We start from the raw sequence: 21,140 nt of genomic DNA on the forward strand, positions 1-21,140 counted from the left end.
CTCGTGATCCACCCGCCTCGGCCTCCCAAAGTGCTGGGATTACAGGCGTGAGCCACCGCGCCCGGCCCGGCCCTGGATTTTTAATAGGGATATCCGGCTGCTCAAGCTTTGCTGATGGTCTCCCTTTTCCTCTGGTCATTCTTCTGAGCAGAGAGGCTGGGTTAGTAAGTCTTGCTCTTGAATCCCAGCTTTAAATAACTGCAGATGAGGCCACTGATGGAAATCTTCAAGCTTACATCTGACATACCATTGCACCACAATTTTAGTGACTAAAAGTAAAAACACGACCTAGGCCAAAGCAATCGAATTTGAGTGTTTTTATTTCAGGTTCATTTTTTTTTTTCCACATATTTTTTCAGCTAGAATGAACAGTCAAAACATGTCAAGGAGAAAAATCAAGCTGTTCATCAGAAAAACAATTTTTTCATTGGTTTGTCAATGTGATTAAGTATTATAGACATACTAACAAAAATGAAAAAAAATCAGTACCTATATATTCCAAATTTTGCAAGTTTTTCAACTTTACATTTTAATTATTCTTTTAAATCCATACAATCACTACAGAAAGTAAATATATGATTCAGGATATATTTCCTACTAATGGTTGGAAAATTTGTGGCACTTGGTTTTCAAGTCATCTGTAAAGATTTCATCTGTACTAACCATTTAATTAGAAAAAATATGCAAAGTAGTGCTATGATGGAAATTTCAAAATATTTGATAGGAAGTACAATTAAAGTTTATATGTTGAGAACAGAATATATTTCATTTTGTTGGAGTATATGGTGTCTTCTAACTAGTTAATATACTTTTCCGGCAGCAGCAAATTTAAGCCATATGTCATCAATGATTGCTCAGATCACTTTAAGTGTATAGTCTGTTACATTAAATAACCTTATTTAGGTAACTGCTTTGAACATTTGGTAGACTCAAGCACTTCTTAAAGTTTTCAGTTATTGATTTTTAAATCTGCTTTGTAGGTATAAGCCTCTGAGGGGGCCAAGCATAATTATGTTCCCCACCCTGATGGTCTTTGCCTTTGATAACCACCCGTGGTTACTATGCCAGCTAGTCAATAAGCATTTATTGAGACCCTGCTGTGGGGCTGAGACCTATACTAGGGCTGAGAAGCAAACGCTCTAAAAACAAAAGATTGTTTGTCTAGAGAAGTTTATCATTACATTGGTGGTTTTCATGAGCATGAGCCAACATGAGTTTCCTTGATTTTCTTGTTTATCAACAGCAACGACAAAAATGTTTTTCTAGGGATAGCATTGGCTTTGGCAACCCCTTAAGCAGATAAGAGGAAAGAAAGCTTGCACTAACCAATAACAAAAAAATGATGCAATATATGTAGAATCTGGTAGGATCATCCCCAGAGGTTTGCATATCCATAGATTAGATTTACAGCATAAAGTACTGGAACATATTTCTTAATTGTACATATATTAGGTTAAATGTATTCTAATCTTTCATGTTTCAAGAGTAAAATGTCAAGACATTTTTGTGATTTCCTCTAACTAGTAAGACAGGTGGGAGGTTCTTTGTGAGGATTTCCAACCAAGCCATATACAGCAAATCCGATATGGATCCTTTTCTTGCCACTGGAAGGCTCCTAGTGACATGAAAGAAAAATTTAAAAATGAAAGTGAAAATTACTATAGGAAGTAACGGCAACAGCATTTCTGAACTATTTAATAACCGGCAGCCTTAACTTTTACCTTAACCCAAAATGAAAACACTGAAATTATTATTATATAGATACCAAACTGATGTATTTCTTAGGCAATACAAATACCTATAAGCCAGAAAAACAGAGTTAAGTATTGTAAAGACAAAACAAAAATGTACATTTTCACTTTTCTTTGAATAGGGAATTTGATCAATTAATACCTGCCCACCTTTTTGGTGTAAATGATTTTTTCCAATAATTTAAATATCTTATATTTGGGAAAAACCTCAGAAACCATCTACTGGAACCCTACTACCCAATTCAGGAGACCATCCTACAATATCTTTGATGGATTGCTTTCCCAGTCTACATTATGTAAAGACATATTTATCTTTATACACAGGAGTCAATTCATGAGGTATAAATGTGAAGTCGTTGGAGGTTTTCATGTTTAAATACCAATATTTAAGTAAGCAAACACACATTTTCAGTAAACACAACCAGAGTATAAAGGTGAAAACGGAAATGGCTCTGCCTTTTTCTCCTACCCTGACCTGTTCTCACAGTACAGGGAGCCTCATGAACCTGCCATGGGCACAGCAGCTCAGGGACACCCACCCAGGGAAAGAGCCTGTGAGCTGTGGTAGCTGACTTGCAGCTGTCAGGCAGGGAAGTCCAGGGTCTTAGGTTCCTGGAGCATGGTCTTACTAGATGGGCACACGCTTCTGGATAAGGCATGGCAGACAGCAAGTTGAATCGAGGCTCTCTGACACTCACGGGCCTGAGGGGTCAGGGTCTTAGGGTGGCACTTACCTTTCTTTACTGTCTAAGAATCCCACATGTTGCCCCCCAAAACTAAAATTCCCACCTGAAGAGCCGAAAGCTTTTAAATGGATTAACCCATTTATCCTGATTTATTTCTAACATTCTTCAATGCTTGCAATGATACTTACAGGACAATGAGATTAGCGGCTCTTGAGTGCTCCTGTAAGAGTTCATTCAGTCGAACTTGGCGGTAACTCTGTGGACAATATTTAGATTTGTTGAGTACAGTTCTACTAGAATTATGAATGAGAATTTATTTTCTTACTGCAAATCATGAACAAGCAGAAAATCTCATCTTAAAAAATGTGTAAAAATTACAATAACTTTTTCAGGCTTAAACCTTAAGTGTTTTAAAACCTCATGAGAAATTTTAGAAATATTAAGAATAAAACACATTACAAAGATTTTCATTTTGTAGTGGCTTATTAAATTCTAGGGAGGGGGAAGCAAACAGCATAGATAACATTAAAAAGAAGGTGAGAATGACCAATTTGAGGCAATAGGTTTTCTGTTAAAGAAAATGGATTGAATCTTGATACCAATTTGATTCTCTAAGAACATAGATTATATTCTAGTCTGCCTTTCTTTAAGCTCTCTGAATATTCTCTAAGCACAGAGGGCTGGCTTCAATTAAAAAGCCGCCAAAAGACTCACTTGGAAAAATAACCACGTTGCAATGATGAGAGTAATATTTATTATTGTATTTCACTGGTTCAGAAACCAAAGCGCACATGAGTGATTTGCTCCATTATATAAAACTTTGTTAAAAGTAGGAAGTTTATTACACACCGACATTTTGATTCTAGTTCAGTCTCTCTCTCTTTTTTTTTTCCACTAAATCTAAAAGGCTTTGGGTATTTCTTTCTCAAATTTTTCCAAGTTCAGCTCCTAATTTAGTTTATGTAGGGCATGGTGGGCAGTCAGTCCAAGCAAAGCTTTTGAGGTTTGTGGGCCACAGGGGTCAGGGTCTCAGGGTGGCACTTATCTGGACTTCACTGTCCAAAACCCCATATGGTCCAGTAAAATAAAATCCCACCTGATGAGTTATGAGTTTTTAAATTGATTAACCCGATTTATCCTAAGATTTCTCTTTTTTTCTGAAACAGGGGTTCACTCTGGTCATCCAGACCAGAGTACAATGGCACAATCTCGGCTCACCTCCGCCCCCTGGGCTCAAGCAATCCTCCTGCCTTAGCCTCCCAAGTAGCTGGGACTACAGGCACATACTACCTCTCCAGCCTAATTTTTTAATTTTTTGTAGAGGAGGGGTTTCACCCTGTTAACCAAGCTGGTCTCAAACTCCTGGGCTCAAGCAATCCTCCCACCTCAGCCTCCCAAAGTGCTGAGATTATGTGTGTGAGTAAACCTTAGGACACCCAGCCTTAAGATTTCTTTCTCACATTTGTAAATGCCTGCAATTATACTTACCTACAACGAGATTAGCAGTACTTGAATACTCCTATAAAAGCACTCAAGATTTTGTAGTTTAGAAGTTCTTGTGGTCCCTTTTCATTTCTGTCCAATTCAGGTGTCAATTCTACCTAGTTGTTAACCCCCTGCCCTTTGCATTATTCTTATTATCACCAACTTCACCGGGCTCAGGACAGAAGGCACTTCCCATCTTACTGGGCTCTGTAGAAAGGTTTACCATTTTACATCCATCTCACGATGTGTGCTGGGTCCAGCTTCCATATTCATTCTTCCTGTCATATCATATATTTCCTCAGATGTCTTTATAAGTTTTTCACAGCCTTTGCTTCATCAGGTTAAAATTATTTGTTATTGTGTTAAATTGTGAGTCAATCTAACTTTATCAACTTTGCACACATATTGACTCAAATTATGTTAGGCTGATGGGTCTGTCTCCTGTTCTTTAAAATTAAATTTAAAAGGAGACTTCACAATTTGTACCAATAATCAATTTTTTAAGTTTTAAAAAATAACTGACCTTATGGGGAAAATGAAACAGTTTTCTAAATAATCATATCCACTAAATGATAGAAAAGCACTTGAAAAATGCAGAAAACTTGGATCTTGAATAATGACATTTGACAATAAATATATTGCTTCTTTGTCTTTAAATCAACTACTGTTTCCTTTTTCAGCTAGTTAGAAAGCAAAAAAATTAAGGAAGACAAGTCCTTACCTTTTCCTTGACTGCTTCCAGCTCTGCATCTGTAATTTTCCACGGAGTTTCTCTTTTTAATTTCTCAGCAGTTGTTAAATCTTTGCAGCTTTCATGGAGACGATATGGTTCAATCATCTCTTCAAAGACTTTCCAGCTAAAATTTGAATTATAAAGGAGGCCTCACAGTAGGAAACTAACTCATTATTTCACAGATACTCCAGGTATGACTGGCTCTGCTGGCTGTGGAATCAGAGCTGAATGTCATGCAAATCCTTTAAGAATTACTTTGCAGGGAATTTACTGTGAGTAAAACCATGGCTACAGTACTCCCTCCCTACCCAAGGAAGGGCCTTAGTGTGTTCGAGGCCTTGTTAGCCTATTAGGTATTAGATCTTCAATATTAACAGACAAACACATAGGTAATAATTGTTCTGCAAATACATTTTCTGCATAGTGTAGTCAAAGACATGGTTGCAATATAGACACTTTAGCACACAAATGAGTTTCCACCTGCTTATTGTACAGACTCTCTGCGAGAGATTTATCAGTTAATGTAGGAGATGAACTAGGCTCAATGGGAGTTGAATATGGCTACCCTCACCCTCAGTCCACATGGCAGCTCCCACTCATGGCAGGAGGCCATGGGCAGGTAGGAGGAGAACAGCAAGGGCTCCCACAAGTTGCATGGTTGTAGAACAATGTGGATATTTGCTGCAAGTCATGCTCCCCTTGTCCTTTTGTTGTTTGATGTTGCTGTCTGAGATTTTCAAATGAGTATTATTCAGGTTCATGTTCGGAGGAAGAACAAAAATCAATAATGTTTTAATGCCTAAGAATCGGAGGCTATGTTAGAACATTTAAAAAGAAATTGCTAAGGAGAAAACTAGCAGCTAAGAGCTATAGTACATTTAAAAAATTACTTATAAGAGCCTCATAAGATTTATTTTTAAAAACAATGACACAAAGTAAAACTTACAATTTATGGCAGTAGTTGTCTCTAGTATGCTGCTTTAAGATGATCTCAAGTATGAACAATTTCTTTGGTTTCATATAATGTAGCTTAGTTATAATTGAGTAATTTTGGAATGAATGATAATTAGAATCGATATGCTGTTAGGTCAAGAAATGAAAATATGAAGTAATGAGTTCAATTATCTCACCAACTGGCCTGATTTAGGATTTGCACATAAAAGTGCAGAGATGACAAAGGAGCAGGATTGTCCCTAATAGTGAGCCTTTGTTAAGAGACTGAAAAGATACTTAATGCATTAGACTTCTATTGCATTGATTTATTTAGAAAGGTAGGCAAAGACAGGGAAAGATTAAGACTGATAGGCCCTATTATTCTTTCAGCTTTTATTTCCTATTTCAACAGTGTCATGCCTTTAGAGACCTTTGGGAATGGTCATTACTGTGAACAGGTGCTGGCCTCAGAGTGTAGGGTCTGGGTTCTCCTCTAGCTCTTGCATTGTCCTCCTTGGCCTGGATATTCTAGGCTATAAAATGGGAGTAACAATGGCTGCTAGAAACTGGTTTGAGAGTCACTGTGATGATTTGGGTGACAGCCCTCTGAAAGCATGCAGTGCGTTGGAAAGGCAAGACATCACTTTACTCAGCAGCCATGGGATTGAGATTAGCAATAGGAGAGGCTCTCTGTTTAAGTTATTCACATGCTTATTTTAATCCAAATCCTTGCTAGAAAGCACAGTACAAAAATAGTTTCCTAAGAAATAGAAGGTGGAGTAGAGGTTGCTGGTTGTCTCCCCGGCATCCATACTACGTTTTCCTCATTGCAGTTTCAGGGGGAATAACTCCAATGACAACATCAGCCAATCAGCACAACTCTATGCCTTCTTCCAGACTGATTGCCCAGGGGTGGGCACATAACACCAGTAAGCTTGAACTGATAAGCACCCGCTATTATGCTGACCACAGTAATGGCTCAGTGGCTTAGGTTAGTGAACCCAGAATGGAGTCCTGGACACTGAGCTCAATGATCTGAGAAGAGACAAACTTTTATAGAACATACATGAACAAGTAGGTAGTCCTGGTTGCAATTGATAGTCCATTTGTTTTTATAAGTGAAATCAACTTTGATGGATGCTTTTATAAAAAAAAAAAAGTAGGGAGACTGCAAGAAAATTAGTCCTTGATTACAAAATTAACCTTCTAGATTAAGCTTAGCCTGAAATCCAACCTATGCTTCTATTTTTAAGTTATATATGAAAGTAATTCCTGTCGTTGAAATCTCTGTGAGTTGTTTTTTTTTTACTTGCAATTGAAACCTGCTAAGTGACACAGGAGGTAGTAATGGGGCTGTATTTGCCCATTCTTTTTTCTGTGAATTCTTACTGTTCCTTCTCTGCTTTAATCTTTGATTTGTCTATCCTTGGGCTCATCCTTGAGCTGCCATTTTTCATTCTCCTAGCTAGGGGATCCTGACATAGCTCAAGATTTCTATTTTGGCTGGGTGCGGTGGCTCCCCCCTGTAATCCCAGCACTTTGGGAGGCAGAGGTGGGCGGATCACAAGGTCACGAGTTTGAGACCAGCCTGGCTAATATGGTAAAACCTTGTCTCTATTAAAAACACAAACATTTGCTGGGTGTGTTGGCGTGTGCCTGTAGTCCCAGCTACTTGGGAGGCTGAGGCAAGAGAATTCCTTCAACCTAGGAGGTGGAGGTTGCAGTGAGCTGAGATCGTGCCACTGCACTCCAGCCTGGGTAACAGAATGAGACTCCATCTCAAAAAAAAAAAAAAAAAACATTTCTAATTTGATTCTCATTAAATCTGATTTTTTTCCTTATAAGTACTTTTAACTGACTATGGAATGTTACATGCTATTAAATATAAATAATAATTCACTTTTTAAAAAAACAATAGCTGCTCTGCCTTATCCATCCTTGTTCCTCATAAAAACTCTAAAATTTTTTAAATTGCGTATTTTCCTTCCAAGTCCACATAAAATTTCTTCTCTCAAAATAATGTACCAGTTGTTTCTGGGACTACTCTAACATCTTTAAACTAAATTATCTACTTAATTGCTTCTAGATTTTCTTTGATTTCCACATAAAGATTGTTGTCTTTTTGTCCTGTGACTTTTAATTTAGTCTATACAATAAAAAATGGAATTTAACCACAAGAGCTTTTCAGTTTCTCCTGGCTCAATTATTTTCTCATTAGCTTTGCTTTTGTACTCCCTTTCACCCTGGCCCTACTATGTTTATAGATAATGTTGCTATGATAAAATTCCTCCATCAAAACTTACTGATGTTTTACGGGTAGTTGAAAGATTTATTAAAGGCAATTTGAGGGCATTTAAAATTAGCCTCCAACATGGAAATCATTGACAAACTATTTTTGACATTGTGTATCACTTGACGACCAACAAAGAATAGTGATCGAGGGATAGTGTAACAGCAGGTAAGCGCTGCCTGGCCAAGGTCCAAGTGGGAGCTGAAACTGGGCCAGTGTTCTATTCTCTAAGCCTTAGTCCCTGGGTCTGGGGCTACAGCAGCCCGGATGAAGAGTTCTCTTTCCCAGATTAGACCATCCAGGGGAGTTGTCTTAATTAAGGTATTACAAATGTGCCAGATGGGCTACTAGTGGCCATCTGTGAGATTTATTGAATGACCAAACTGTGTTCTATAATAGGGTTACTTTCAGGTATTGGAACAGCCATTGCCAACATCAGATATCGACTGTTTTTTAAAGTCATATGGCATCACTTATGGCAGGAAGCTGAAGAGAGGACGATGTCTCTTTCAGCACACTCCTTCTGGTGGCCTCTTGTTTCTTCAGCAGGGTATACTGGCCACAAGGATTTTTTTATTTCATTAAGAATGGATTTGCTTTTTCTACATTTTCCTTAATAGCTTGAAATAACAGAGAGAAAATCTCCAAAATTTTGGAAACTAATTTATTTCCTGACAAAAAATTAACTCTCTTAATTCCAGGATAATGAGGACATACGATAAATACCAAATTAACACGGTGGACATCAGAAGAGGACATCATGGGACAAAGGTCAGAGTAGTAAGAAGAAGAGTGTCCAGACTATGAAAAGTATTCAGAGAATAAGGAGGCTTGGTTAATGGAAGAGGTATGTCAGCCTTCCCAGTGACAGGACAGAAAGGGCGGCCATGCAGGGTGATGACCATGGAAGCTGGACAGAGACTAATATAAAAGAAGGGGAAGGAAGCAAGGACTTGGGTAGAGAAAACCAGATTGACAAGTAAAGAGACAAAGAAATAGAGGGAAAAATTAATCAGTAAACACTGATAATGCTTAGCTAAGGATAAGACCAACAACAGCAAGAAGAATTTGGCTATCAGAAGTGGATGAGGCCAGGTGTGATGGCTCATGCCTGTAATCCCAAAACTTTGAGAAGCCAAGGTGACAGGATCAGTTAAGCCCAGGACTTTGAGACCAGTCATGGCAACACAGTGAGACTTTTTCTCTACCGAAGGAAAAAAAAAATAAAAAACTGGGTATAGCAGCTGATGCCTATAGACCTAGCTACTCAAGAGGCTGAGGCAGGAGGATCTCTTGAGCCTAGGAATTAGAGGCTGAAGTGAGTTATGATTGTGCGACTGCAACCTAGTGTAGATGACAGAGCGAGACCCTGTCTCAAAAAGAAAAAAAAGTAGTGGGTGAATAACTCAGACCCAGCATTAAGTTAGGGCTTATGGAAAATCCGAAGTCTGTAGACACAGTGCCTACCCACTAGACAACAGAAAATGCAAATGCCAAAATGCAGTGACGTAGAGAGTACAATGACATAGAGAATGGAAATTCTTTGAATAAAGAGTGGAAGGCTACCAGAGATTATTGTATGACAACCCAGTTCATATCAAAATGTTAATTCCATTTATCAATGAGAATGACAGGTTCTTAATTTTTCTTATGTATTTGGAACTGTAGAAATATAAGAATGGAAGGCATTAGAGTATGATGTAAAGAAATATCACAAAGTAACAAACAGTTTAACCCTGTCAATTGCAGCTTTCTTATCACAGTTAATGTATTTTTCTTTCTTTTTTTTTTTTTTTTGAGATGGAGTCTTGCTCTATTGCCCAGGCTGGAGTACAATGGCATGATCTTGGCTCACTACAACCTCCACCTCTTGGGTTCAAGCGATTCTCCTGCCTCAGCCTCCCAAGTAGTTGAGATTACAAGTGCCCACTACCAAGTCTGGTTAATTTTTGTATTGTTAGTAGAGACGGGGTTTCACCATGTTGATCAGGCTTGTCTTGAACACCTGACCTCAGGTGATCTGCCTGCCTCGGCCTCCCAAAGTGCTGGGATTACAGGTGTGAGCCACTGTGCTCAGCTCTTTTTTCTTTTCTTTTTCTTTTTTTTTGAGACAAGGTCTCACTCTGTCACTTTCAGGCTGCAGTACAGTGGGGTGATCGTGGCTCGCTGCAGCCTTGACTGCCTGGGTTCATGTGATCCTTCTGCCTCAGCCTCCTCTCTAGAACTACAGGCATACACTACCAAGCCTGGCAAATTTTTGCTATTTTTGGGGGGTCTTGCTATGTTGTCTAGGCTGCTCTGGAACTCCTGGGCTCAAGCGATCCTCCCGGCTTGGCCTCCCAAAGTGCTGAGGTTACAGGTGTGAACCACCATACCTTGCAGTTAAGGTGTTTTGTGGAGCCATTTTAACTGATCCACCACCTTGGAAGGATCGTGAATAACCTCAAAGAACATGAAATTCAAGTTTGTTTCATCAGTAAGAATGCATCTTAAATAGGAATAATTTTCATTAGTTATTAAGCTTATATAGAATAACAGTAAGTCAAAAGAAGAGGCAAGAAGTCTTGAAAACTGTGGAATTATAACACATCAGGAAGTACAAGAGGAAGAAGAAATGATGGTCAACAGAAAAGGGAAGAGATTTGACAGAACTGTGATAATCTAAGCCATTCCAAGACCTTCACATCCCTCTGTATGATTCCTCTTGGAGGCCCCACTCCACACGAAATCAAATGTATTTAATTGCATCTGAATGCAACAGAAAATATGATTTTCGACTATAAATAATTGAAGACATTTTATAATTGCTAAAGGATAACTCTAAATATTTCATTTAATTTATAATTGGCTATGGTTTCTAAACAATCTTCTTGCACCCTTGCAAACTACTGTGAAGATCCAACCTGCAACTGTTTTCAAATATCAGTGTTGCCAGGTGCGATGGCTGGTGCCTATAAACCCAGCACTTTTGGAGGCTAAGGCGGGCAGATTGCTTCAACTCAGGAGCTTGAGACCAGCCTGGGCAACATGGCACAAGCTTGTCTCTGCCAAAAAATTAGCCAGTGTGGTAGCATGTGCCTGTGGTCCCAGCTACCTGGGAGGCTGTGGGTAACTCCCCATATAGGTATCGAGGAAGGATAGCTAAGCAGAATCCTGGCACAATTAAGACCTGGAGAATATCTCAGTTTATAGTGTTACTACTCAGTTATTTCCTTTTATATAATCCTTTATATAATCATATATTAGTTTACAGAATTAGGGCTTGGAGAATATCTCAGTTTATAGTGTTACTGCTCAGTTATTTCCATGTGTATATATATATATATATATATATATAAAACTATATCTTAGTTTATAATTGGAGGAATGCCTAGAGCAGACACAGTGCAGAGCATGATTTAAGGGAAAAACAGTTATACCCAGACAAGAATCCATGGCCCAGGCGGCAGCGTTCAGTATTATAAAGATATCTGCTGTATGGCAGGCTTGCGCAAGAGCCACTCCCCCTGATAAAGGAGTTGTAGGACCTTGCTCCAGTTCTTGTGGAAGGCTGCCCTCAGAACGGCAATCCACCTTGGTGACTGTGAACTTTATCAGCTCTTGTTACTGTGCTGCTCGAAAAGCGTTTTCCCATAGAACTCACTGGAAGCTGCCAGCAGGTGGCGTAGCCCCTGACAGCTCTGTCACTGCTATGTGACTTAAAACATCCTCCTTTAATTCTTAGTAGCTTGCCCATAGATAGAGGTATTGCACACTGCACCCGCTTCACTGCGCATGGCCCACCTCCATGCCTCGGTGACCTAATGGGGGTGGACCCCTTACTACACACGGCCCTTGCCTCAATGACCAAATGGGAATGGACCCCTTGCTGCTCACTGTCCACCTCCCAGCATAGGTGACCTAATGGGGGTGGACCCCTTGTTTTATTGCTCATGACCCTATCTGTATCCTTAAAGATGACTTCACTCACTGCCCTGCCCCCTAACCTATACACAATAAACACGCTTCTGGACATTCGGGGCCTCGCCTGATTCCACTCGTAGGTGGTGTGGCCCCCCAAGCCCAGCTGCATTTTCCTTGTACTTCTGTGTCCTGTCTCTTTATTTCTCGGATCCTGCGCCTCAGCACAGCATAAGGGATACCCCATGACCCTGTGGGCCATCAGCCCTACAGAATGCTGAGGTGGGAGAATGACCTGAGCCCAGGAGGCAGAAATTGTTGTGAGCTGAGATTGCACTGCTGCACTCCAGCCTGGGCGAAAGAGTGAAACGACTTCTCAAAAAAAACCACAAATAGGTTCCCTATTAAAATATTAGTTCCCTTACAGGAAGAGAGAGAGAGAGCAGAATTTTATAGCAAGGAGGTGGCCGTCTACACACCAGGAAGAGGGCCCACAAAGGGAACTGAGTAAGTTAGCAATCTTCTCGCACCCTTGAACTTGGACTTCCCAGAACTTTGCCAGAACCGTGAGAAATCAGTATCTGTTGTTTAATCTACCCAGTCCATGGCATTTTGTTAGAGCAGCCTGGGCTGACGAAGACAATGATGGAGTTGATAAATATAACAATTAATGAGGATTAAAATAATGCCACATTTTGAAGATATTTAAATGATTACTTTGATTTTGTCATTTTTAAATTTATTTTGAAGCCAGTGCATTTCTTTTCCAGGCTTCAGATAGTTTTAGAGGTCCGCCCTCCAAATTCACAGGCCTTACATGTTGGGTCTTCAGTGCCTCAAAGCTAAAATGGCCCTGGAATGTTGGTATTGCCAGTGTGCCAAGAAGACACAAGCCGTTTCCACATCTTCTCCATCAGAGCTCCCCATCCAGGCTGCCCACGAGTAACTCTGAATAACAAGACTTGGCCTGATAGCTCTGGTCAGAATAGCATGACCTTGCACTTCCGGCTTCTCTTGCCACCATAGAAACCAACAACAGGAAAGGCAACTCTAAAATACTAACTAACCTGTTTCAGCAGTCCTCCCTCTCAGACTTTTCTTCACTGTAAAAGCTTTTCTTCCCTTTAGAATGTACTTGTTAGTTCTATGTTATGATTATTTAAAGGCCCTTCTTATTAGATCCTATCAAGAAGTCACTGCAGTAAATACGTAACGTTTTTACTGTTTCATAGTCAACACAAAAGAGAATGAGAGAGTACCAGGGGTTATCAATGGATCTTGTTAAATATTTCATACCTCTCTTTGTTTGGCTTAATGTTGATGTCACCAATGATATGGATGTCTGCAAATTTTATCCTAAATTTGCTCAGAAGGGAAGCCATTCTGAAAATATAAAAGGAAAATACTTCATCATTGCATATTTAACTATTTTCAATCAAAGAGTTTTGTGTTTGAGTTAAGACATCAAAAGCAATCACATCTCATTTCAGCTTAGCTTTCAGACAGAGGCCTTTTGGTTGGTGTTTGATTTTCATTACAGTACTTGATGAACGCATCACGTGTGGGCCAAGCTATTTCACTGACGGCATAAAGAAACCCCTCTAGGTGCAGACACTGGCAACAGCCAATCCAACTCTGCATTTATATCCCAGGGAACAGAATGCAAATTTGTCCACATTTCTTATGATTTGAAAGACAGCAAATCTTAATACGTATGGACTATCATATTAGTGATAATTTCTATAGAGTTACTCACAAACTACTGGCAAGTAGCTATCACATAATATAGCATAATATGATACATTATATATGATTAATTATATCTATAAACACATAAATTATATGTTATATAATATATAAACATATATTATAAAATTATACAACCTCATATATTTATATGAGGTTTTTTTCCCAGCAATGGATAACTTTGATATAATGTCAAAGTTACAGAAAAGTTGTAAAGATAATACAAAGAACTCCCAGATTCACCAGTTATTTATATTTTGTCCCGTTTGATTTACCGTTTTCTTTGTTTCTGTCTCTTTGTATTTATCTATCTATTTACTTCTATCTCCATCTATCTACCTATCTACTCTATTCTTTTAAAGTCAGTTGCAGATATCAGGCACCTTTACCCCTAAATTTTTCAGTGAGCAGTTTCTAAGAACAAGGACAATCTTTTATATAAAGAGAGCAGATTTTTAAAAATTGGACAATTGAACATTGATGTCATACTATCATTTAAGTCACAAAACATTTTCAAATTATACTAATTGTTTCAATAAAATATTGCCAACTTTAATAAATATAAAATATTATAGGCATTATGTTAGTTTCCATGCTAATGTGATCCTCTTTAAGTGGAATTAAATATATATAATATCAATATATATATAATATATTGCTTTGATTGAAAAGACATATATGCATAATATATATGCAGTCATACACCATATAACAACATTCTGGTCAATGACAGACTGCATGTACGATGGTGGTCCCATAAGATTGTAGTGGAATTGAAAAATTCCTATCACCTAGTGATGTCATAGGTGCAGTAATGGCATAGCACAACGTATTATTCACACGTTTGTGGTGATGCTGGCGTAAACAAACCTACTGCACTGCTAGTCATATAAAAACACAGCACATACAATTACATACAGTACATCATACTTGATCACAATAATAAATGATTGTTACTGGCTTCTATGTTTACATACTATGCCTTTTATTATTTAGATTGTACTCCTTCTACTTATTAAAAAGTGAACTGTAAAACAGTTTCAGGCAGGTGCTTCAGGAGGTATTGAGAGGAGAGCGCTGTCATCATAGGAGATGAGAGCTCCATGCCTGTTACTGCCCTGGAAGACCTTCCAGGGGACACAAGAAGTGGAGGTGGCAGACAGTGATATTGATGATCCTGATCCTGGGGAGGCCTGCACTCATGTGTGCGCTTGTGTTTCAGTTTTTAACAAAAATATTTGAAAAGAAAATTTTTAAAAATAGAAAAAAGCTTACAGAATAAGGATGTAAAGAAAACACTTTTGCACAGCTGTACAATATGTTTTAAGCTACGTGTTATTACAAAAGGGTCAAAAACGTAGACATTTATAAGGTAAAAAAGTTACCGTAAACTAAGGTTAATTGGTTACTTTATTATTGAAAAAAGTATTTTTTATTCCCAGGTTCAGCTTTGAAGAAAAATATTTCCTTATAAATCTTGTGTAGCCCAAGTATACAGTGTTGATAAAGTCTACAGCAGTGCAGTCATGTCCGGGGCCCTCGCTTTCACTCACCACTCACTCACTGACCCGCCCACAGCAACTGCCAGTCCTGCAAGCTCCATTCATGGTAAGTGCCTTATACAAGTGGACCATTTTTCATCTTTTATGCTGTATTTTTACTGTACTGTTTCTATGTTTTGATATACAAGTATTTACCATTGTGTTTCAATTGCCTGCAGTATTCAGCTCAGATTTGTAGCCTAGGAACAACAGTGTATGCCATGTAACCTAGGTGTGTAGTAGGCTATACCGTCTAGGTTTGCGTAAGCACGCTATGATGTTTGCGCAATGATGAAACTGCCTGACGTATTTCTCAGAATGTAACAATGTAGCAATGTATAACTACATATGTGTGTGTGTGTGTATGTATATATATATATATATATATATATATATAGACAGACAGACATATTCACACTCACAGCCCAATACATACTAAGAGGGAAGAGAAAATATTAAAAATTACTGAATAAAGTCTGTCATTATTTTATGACTTCTAGAAGTGCTGGTTCCAGGAAGGGCTCAGAGCTTAAATATGACCTGAGGAAATCAGAGCGGCTGAAGGTGGTTTTCTGGATTTCCACCACAGACCTCTACATATGTCATGTTCTCAGCATGCTTCTTATTCTCACAACTGGCATCAGCTCTCAATGGCTAAATTAATAAGAAAGATACAGACTTACCCTATGAGATTTTTATTTCTTTAAATTAGAAGAGTTCTCTAAAGTCATCCCTTTATTTTTATTTTTATTTTTTTAAAGATGGGGTTTCACCATGACGGCCAGGCTGCTCTTGAACTCCTGACCTTAGGTGATCCACCCACCTTGGCCTCCCAAAGTGCTAGGATTACAGGCTTGAGCCACCGTGCCCGGCGCAGTCATCCCTTTTAACTCTTGCAAACTACAAAGGAGAAACTGGGGACCCAGATATGTTTGGTGGCTGTTGCAAAGTCCTGCAGCTCCTTGATGGCAGAGCTGGGGCTAGAATCCAGGTGCCGTCTCTCCATTTAGTTCTCTTCTACATATACTGTGCTAAGAGTGACTGCCATGAATTAGGAGGTTTGAATTCCCCCAGAAAAAAACAACTGGACACAAATTCCTTCAGGCTCTTCTTTTCTTGGAGGCTTTTACTGGTCAGAACAAAATAAGCATTATATGAGATAATGAATCTTCCATTCAAGACTTGAGATGAAGCTTCTGTGGCACATTCCTTTTGGAAAGCATTTGTGGCAGAGGGTCAGAGGACCTTCTTGAAGACAGCGATCAGGAAAAATATGCAAATCATTTACTGACCAGAAAACCAAGTAAACATGAGGCCTATTCTGGTGGCTTTGTCTTTAAGTCTATTGTATCTCAGAGACATGCAAGTTATTAGAATTAAAGCATTAAAGCAATGAACCTCTGAAATGACCTAACACGTGAGTGGTAAACTACTTACACAATTTTTTCTTCCTCAATGCGGTTGATCTTCCCTCCGACATAGATTCTTAACTTACAGTCTTTCCATTTTTTTCTGAGAGTCAAGATATAGGGGATAAGAAGTGTTAACCCTGGAATAAAGAGTAAATTGGACAGGATGAGTATGTCTAAATGGAAGGAAATGAATAACTTTATATCTTTATTCATTCCCACCTTCTTAGTTCTTTATAGTTCCAATCTTTGGAGAACACAGAAATGTTATTCTCTAACCAGTATTTTCTCATATACCTCCTTTGGCAGTTTTAAGTTTATCAAAACTGCAATTCTTCTCCCTTGTGTATTTTCTGAAAGTTTTTACCTCCATCATCAAACAACCACCAAACATCAATTGTGCCTTTTTCTTGTTTCTTTTTAAATTGAGTGCTTGCTTCCACCAGCTTCTGGTTGAACTCTCCCACATGCATTGACTGGATTGTGTTGATGCTGCCATCTGAAACGGAAGAGGGATTGATGCACCTGTTTGCTTTCGAGGGCAGGAACAAAATAACTTTCTAATCAATCTACTGGTGAAAATAGAGAAAAGCTCACAGATTCCTGTTTATTATACTTAAAATAAATAGTGACTCTATTCTGCAAAAGGCAGAGGTAAAAATCTAATCTCACAATAATTTAGACCACCTTCAATAGTTAAATAAATATTGGCAGTTAACAGTTAAGTAAAACAGCTTTATGATTATAGTTTTTATTAAAAAGCAATGGATTATTTTCAGAACTTTAGTAATCTATCTCAGAGTGGAGTTATTATTTAGGCATGTGATAATACTAATAGCCAAAATATCCCCATTTCTCCAAATCTCAGATATAAATCAACTTAATAATATTAATATTTTTATATTTACTTAAAGAACATGTGGTAAGTGGTTTTCTAGAAATAAGCTATAGAATCAGAAATATCCTTTAATTAGGGAATTCATTCATGAAGCACTAGTTTGGTTTAAGTTCCATTCAGGTCTGGTTTATAAAATTTGCCAGGGGCAATGTGCATCTTTTTTTTTCCTTTTGAGGTGGAGTTTCACGCTTGTTGCCCAGGCTGCAGTGCAACGATGCAATCTTGGCTCACCATAACCTCCACCTCCCGGGTTCCAAGCAACTCTCCTGCCTCAGCCTCCCGAGTAGCTTGGATTACAGGCATGCACCACGCACAGATAATTTTGTATTTTTAATAGAGGCGGGGTTTCTCCATGTTGGTCAGGCTAGTCTCGAACTCCTGACCACAGGTGATCCGCTGGCCTTGCCTCCCAAAGTGCTGGGATTACAGGTGTGAACCTCTGTGCCCGGTGACCATGTGCATCTTGAATTCTCTATGACTATTTGGTCCCATAGTTGGCCTCACTTACTCCTCTGTTTTCAAGGAATCTTGTAAAGCTAAGGTAAAGCCATTTGAGCTATTTGAATCTTTGTGAATTAGATGAAAATAAAAGCTAGAAAATATGGAAATACAAAACATCTTTAATTGAGTTATAATTAAGGGTGCATATAAAATAGTTAAAAATTTTTAAAATGCAATTTCTATCCTAAGATGGATACAATGAAAGTGTACCAGGGAACTAGGCCAGTGTTGGGGCAGGACCCTTGTTCCTGTTTGCCAGGAGGGGTTTCTTTGCCACAGTGTACATAGCATTTCTCATATCTGTATCTTTGTAAGTTGTGACTTTATTGCTCTATTTCAAAGAGGTGGTGTCAGCCCGGTGCTTAGAGAAGGGCTGACAGCCTCTTCAGAGCTTTCTCTCTGATCTAAGAGGTTCTGAAGATGCTTTGTTCTATCTTGTGCCGTTTCCATGTTTGGAGTCTGTCATTCTGAAGCAGTGACCTGATATTGCTTTTTACATCCCTGGGACCACTGAGGGAGAAAAATTTATTTACAAAATGGACCAAGCTCTGCCCTTACAGGCAAGTCAGAACATCCAGAGGCTTCCTGTTCATACTCAGGTGCCTGGGGGCAGGATTGGTTCTGATCTAGAACTCAAAAGAGTTGACAACTAACAGAAGCCCAGAGTAGTGAATGGGCCCACTTTAGAGCTGTGTTTAAACTTCTAGGTATTAAAACAGTACATCATATTACTACTTTTCTAAACAATTTGACATGTTGACTTTTGGAAGAGTATATTTTTGCCAAAATAAGTATTGTGATGCAGAAATAAGCTTCCAGAATAAATAACAAGTCCTGGTGTCATAATAAGGATGTTAATGCTTCCCTCTCCCCAGCTAGAGCACACTATTGGGCTATGACTTTTGAATTTTCCAGACTGTACAACTTAACAGAGCAGATTTAATGGATTGTTAACTTTTCTCACAATTAAACCAAATAATTAGAAAGAAAAGAAGATAGTAGTTAGCATCCAGAAACAGTTTTATTTAAATATTTTCACCCTGAAAGTCCTGATGTAGCTTCAACTTGAATTCAAACACATCATTTACGTCATTTTAAGGTGGACTGTAAGGAATAGGTCACAGCCCATGGGACATCCCTGGAGCTCAGGAGCCCAGAGTATTTGAAGTGAGGCAATATTTGGATTTCCGATCATTCTCCTTAGAGATATAAACTATTATTTTATAGGTGAAATTTCAACCGTGGGTTGTAGTAGGAGAGCAAACAGACAAGTACAGGGTAGGAGACGGCCCTGTCGAAGAGCCTCTTTAAAGGACTGGCGCCGGTCAACCTAGACCAGAAGCCTGCTAAGTCTCCACTTGGATCCTGCTATTTGATTTGGAGACCCTCCCAGAGAAACCATCTTTTCCTGGCCTCACACCAAAGTATGACTTCAGTAACTTCAGGACATGCGTACAAAAAGAAATGCCTGGTGACATTCTGATTTTCGACCAGCAGAGGTCACTGTGTACCTCATTAAACTCAAACCTATAGCGTTTTGGAAAGTAATTTTCCAGAAACCAAACATTTGAATCATCTGTTTATAAAATGTATAACAAACTGTCCCATCCTCTGATCCTCTGTCCCAGGACTGCATGCCAGAAGTTCACAAATAAGTGTACCATTTAGATGAAACCTACAGGTTGTAAGTACCAATAAAGTTCTAAGCCCTGCATTCTGGTTTATGATAAAGACACTTTTTTTTTTGAAATCAGTGTTCTAGCTGGATACCGTATTTGCATGTACTAGTCATCTTTCAGTTCCCTGAAATGTCTGCAAGGGAAGGGTGTGTGTGGATAAGACAGTTTGGGTATTGGCTCTTAAATTTCTATATCCCCTTTCCATCTTAACTGAGAAATTTCTGTTTTATGGCATGCAATCTGCTGAAGCACTATTTGACTCCCAAACCAAATATTATGTTTTAAAGATAATTTTCGACAGTAAGATGGTACAAAGCACTTAATGATGATGACAAATGACAATAGCTACTACCTTTTATCCATACTACCTTCTAGAAATAAATTTTTCAGTTCCTACCCACGCTCAATGCCCCCAACATCTTAAATGCTGACTTCAGACTCTTTATAGATCCTCAAATAGTGACTCATCTTGTAAAATTTCTGGCAAATTTTAAAAAGTGCTTACCGTTTTTAGGCGTTGTCTTGGTGATGTTCAACTTGCCAGCTTTTTTAAACAAGCCTCGGATGCCTCCACTTCCCTCTTCACACTCGTTGTCTTTGATAGTGGCTTCCAATGCTAGTCTCTCCTGTTCTAATCTCTCTAATTCCTCTGATGAAAGAAGACAAAATCGATACTTAACTCAGAGCTATAAAGTTTCTAGAAAGTCTTATAAACTTTTAATACTTAAAATGGAATATATGCAATAAAATAATTGTTTGTATATAGCATATTTTTAAAAATGATTTTTACATATTACCTTTTAATAAAAGTAATATATTTTGGCTGGATGAGGTAGCTCATGCCTTTAATCCCAGGACTTTGAGAAGCCAAGATGGGTGTGGCACTTGAGCCCAGGAGTTTGAAACCAGCCTGGACAACATGGTGAAACTCCATCCCTATGAATGATACAAAAATTAGCCAGGAGTGATGTGTAGTGCCAGCTACTTGGGAGGCTGAGGTGAGAGGATCACCTGAGCCTGGGAGGTAGAGGCCGCAGTGAGCCATGGTCATGCCACTGCGTTGCACCTGAGTGAAATTCTGACTCCAAAAGAAAAAAAAATTCCATAATACATCACAGTAAATTGTATTCAGAAAATTTGTCACAACTAGCTTAGAAAAATAGCTCTACATGGCTGGGCGCGGTGGCTCACGCCTGTAATCCCAGCACTTTGGGAGGTCGAGGCGGGCAGATCATGAGGTCAGATTGAGACCATCCTGGCTAACAAGTGAAACCCCGTCTCTACTAAAAATACAAAAAATTAGCCAGGTGTGGTGGCATGTGCCTGTAGTCCCAGCTACTCGGGAAGCTGAGGCAGGAGAATCGCTTGGACCAGGGAGGTGGAGGTTGCAGTGAGCTGAAATCGTGCCACTGCACTCTAGTCTGGATGACAGAGTAAGACTCTGTCTCAGGTGGCACGTGCCTGTAGTCCCAGCTACTCGGGAAGCTGAGGCAGGAGAATCGCTTGGACCAGGGAGGTGGAGGTTGCAGTGAGCTGAAATCGCGCCACTGCACTCTAGTCTGGATGACAGAGTAAGACTCTGTCTCAG

At 39.0% G+C, this 21,140-nt stretch overlaps 1 protein-coding gene across 5 annotated transcripts in view; it reads right to left on the reverse strand.

Moving 5' to 3' along the window:
- Positions 1–302: 302 nt before the first annotated feature.
- The window catches only part of SLC12A1 (solute carrier family 12 member 1), a 100,306-nt gene continuing 79,468 nt past the window's right edge, over positions 303–21,140 (reverse strand). For 3 of the 5 annotated variants that reach the window (XM_032297532.1, XM_032297528.1, XM_032297531.1), the window contains 7 exons: positions 20,058–20,201; positions 16,842–16,973; positions 16,503–16,614; positions 13,075–13,161; positions 4,644–4,779; positions 2,626–2,693; positions 303–1,615 (listed from right to left, as the gene is read on the reverse strand). In XM_032297532.1, coding sequence (XP_032153423.1) covers positions 1,480–1,615; positions 2,626–2,693; positions 4,644–4,779; positions 13,075–13,161; positions 16,503–16,614; positions 16,842–16,973; positions 20,058–20,201 — 815 coding nt within the window. In that variant the 3' untranslated portion in view covers positions 303–1,479. The remainder of the gene's footprint in view (positions 1,616–2,625; positions 2,694–4,643; positions 4,780–13,074; positions 13,162–16,502; positions 16,615–16,841; positions 16,974–20,057; positions 20,202–21,140) is intronic. The other 2 variants (XM_032297529.1, XM_032297530.1) reach the window with 1 other exon arrangement.

This window comes from Sapajus apella, unplaced genomic scaffold (genome assembly GCF_009761245.1).
Source record: "Sapajus apella isolate SASKATOON/1434 unplaced genomic scaffold, GSC_monkey_1.0 scaffold37, whole genome shotgun sequence".
Lineage (NCBI taxonomy): Eukaryota > Metazoa > Chordata > Mammalia > Primates > Cebidae > Sapajus > Sapajus apella.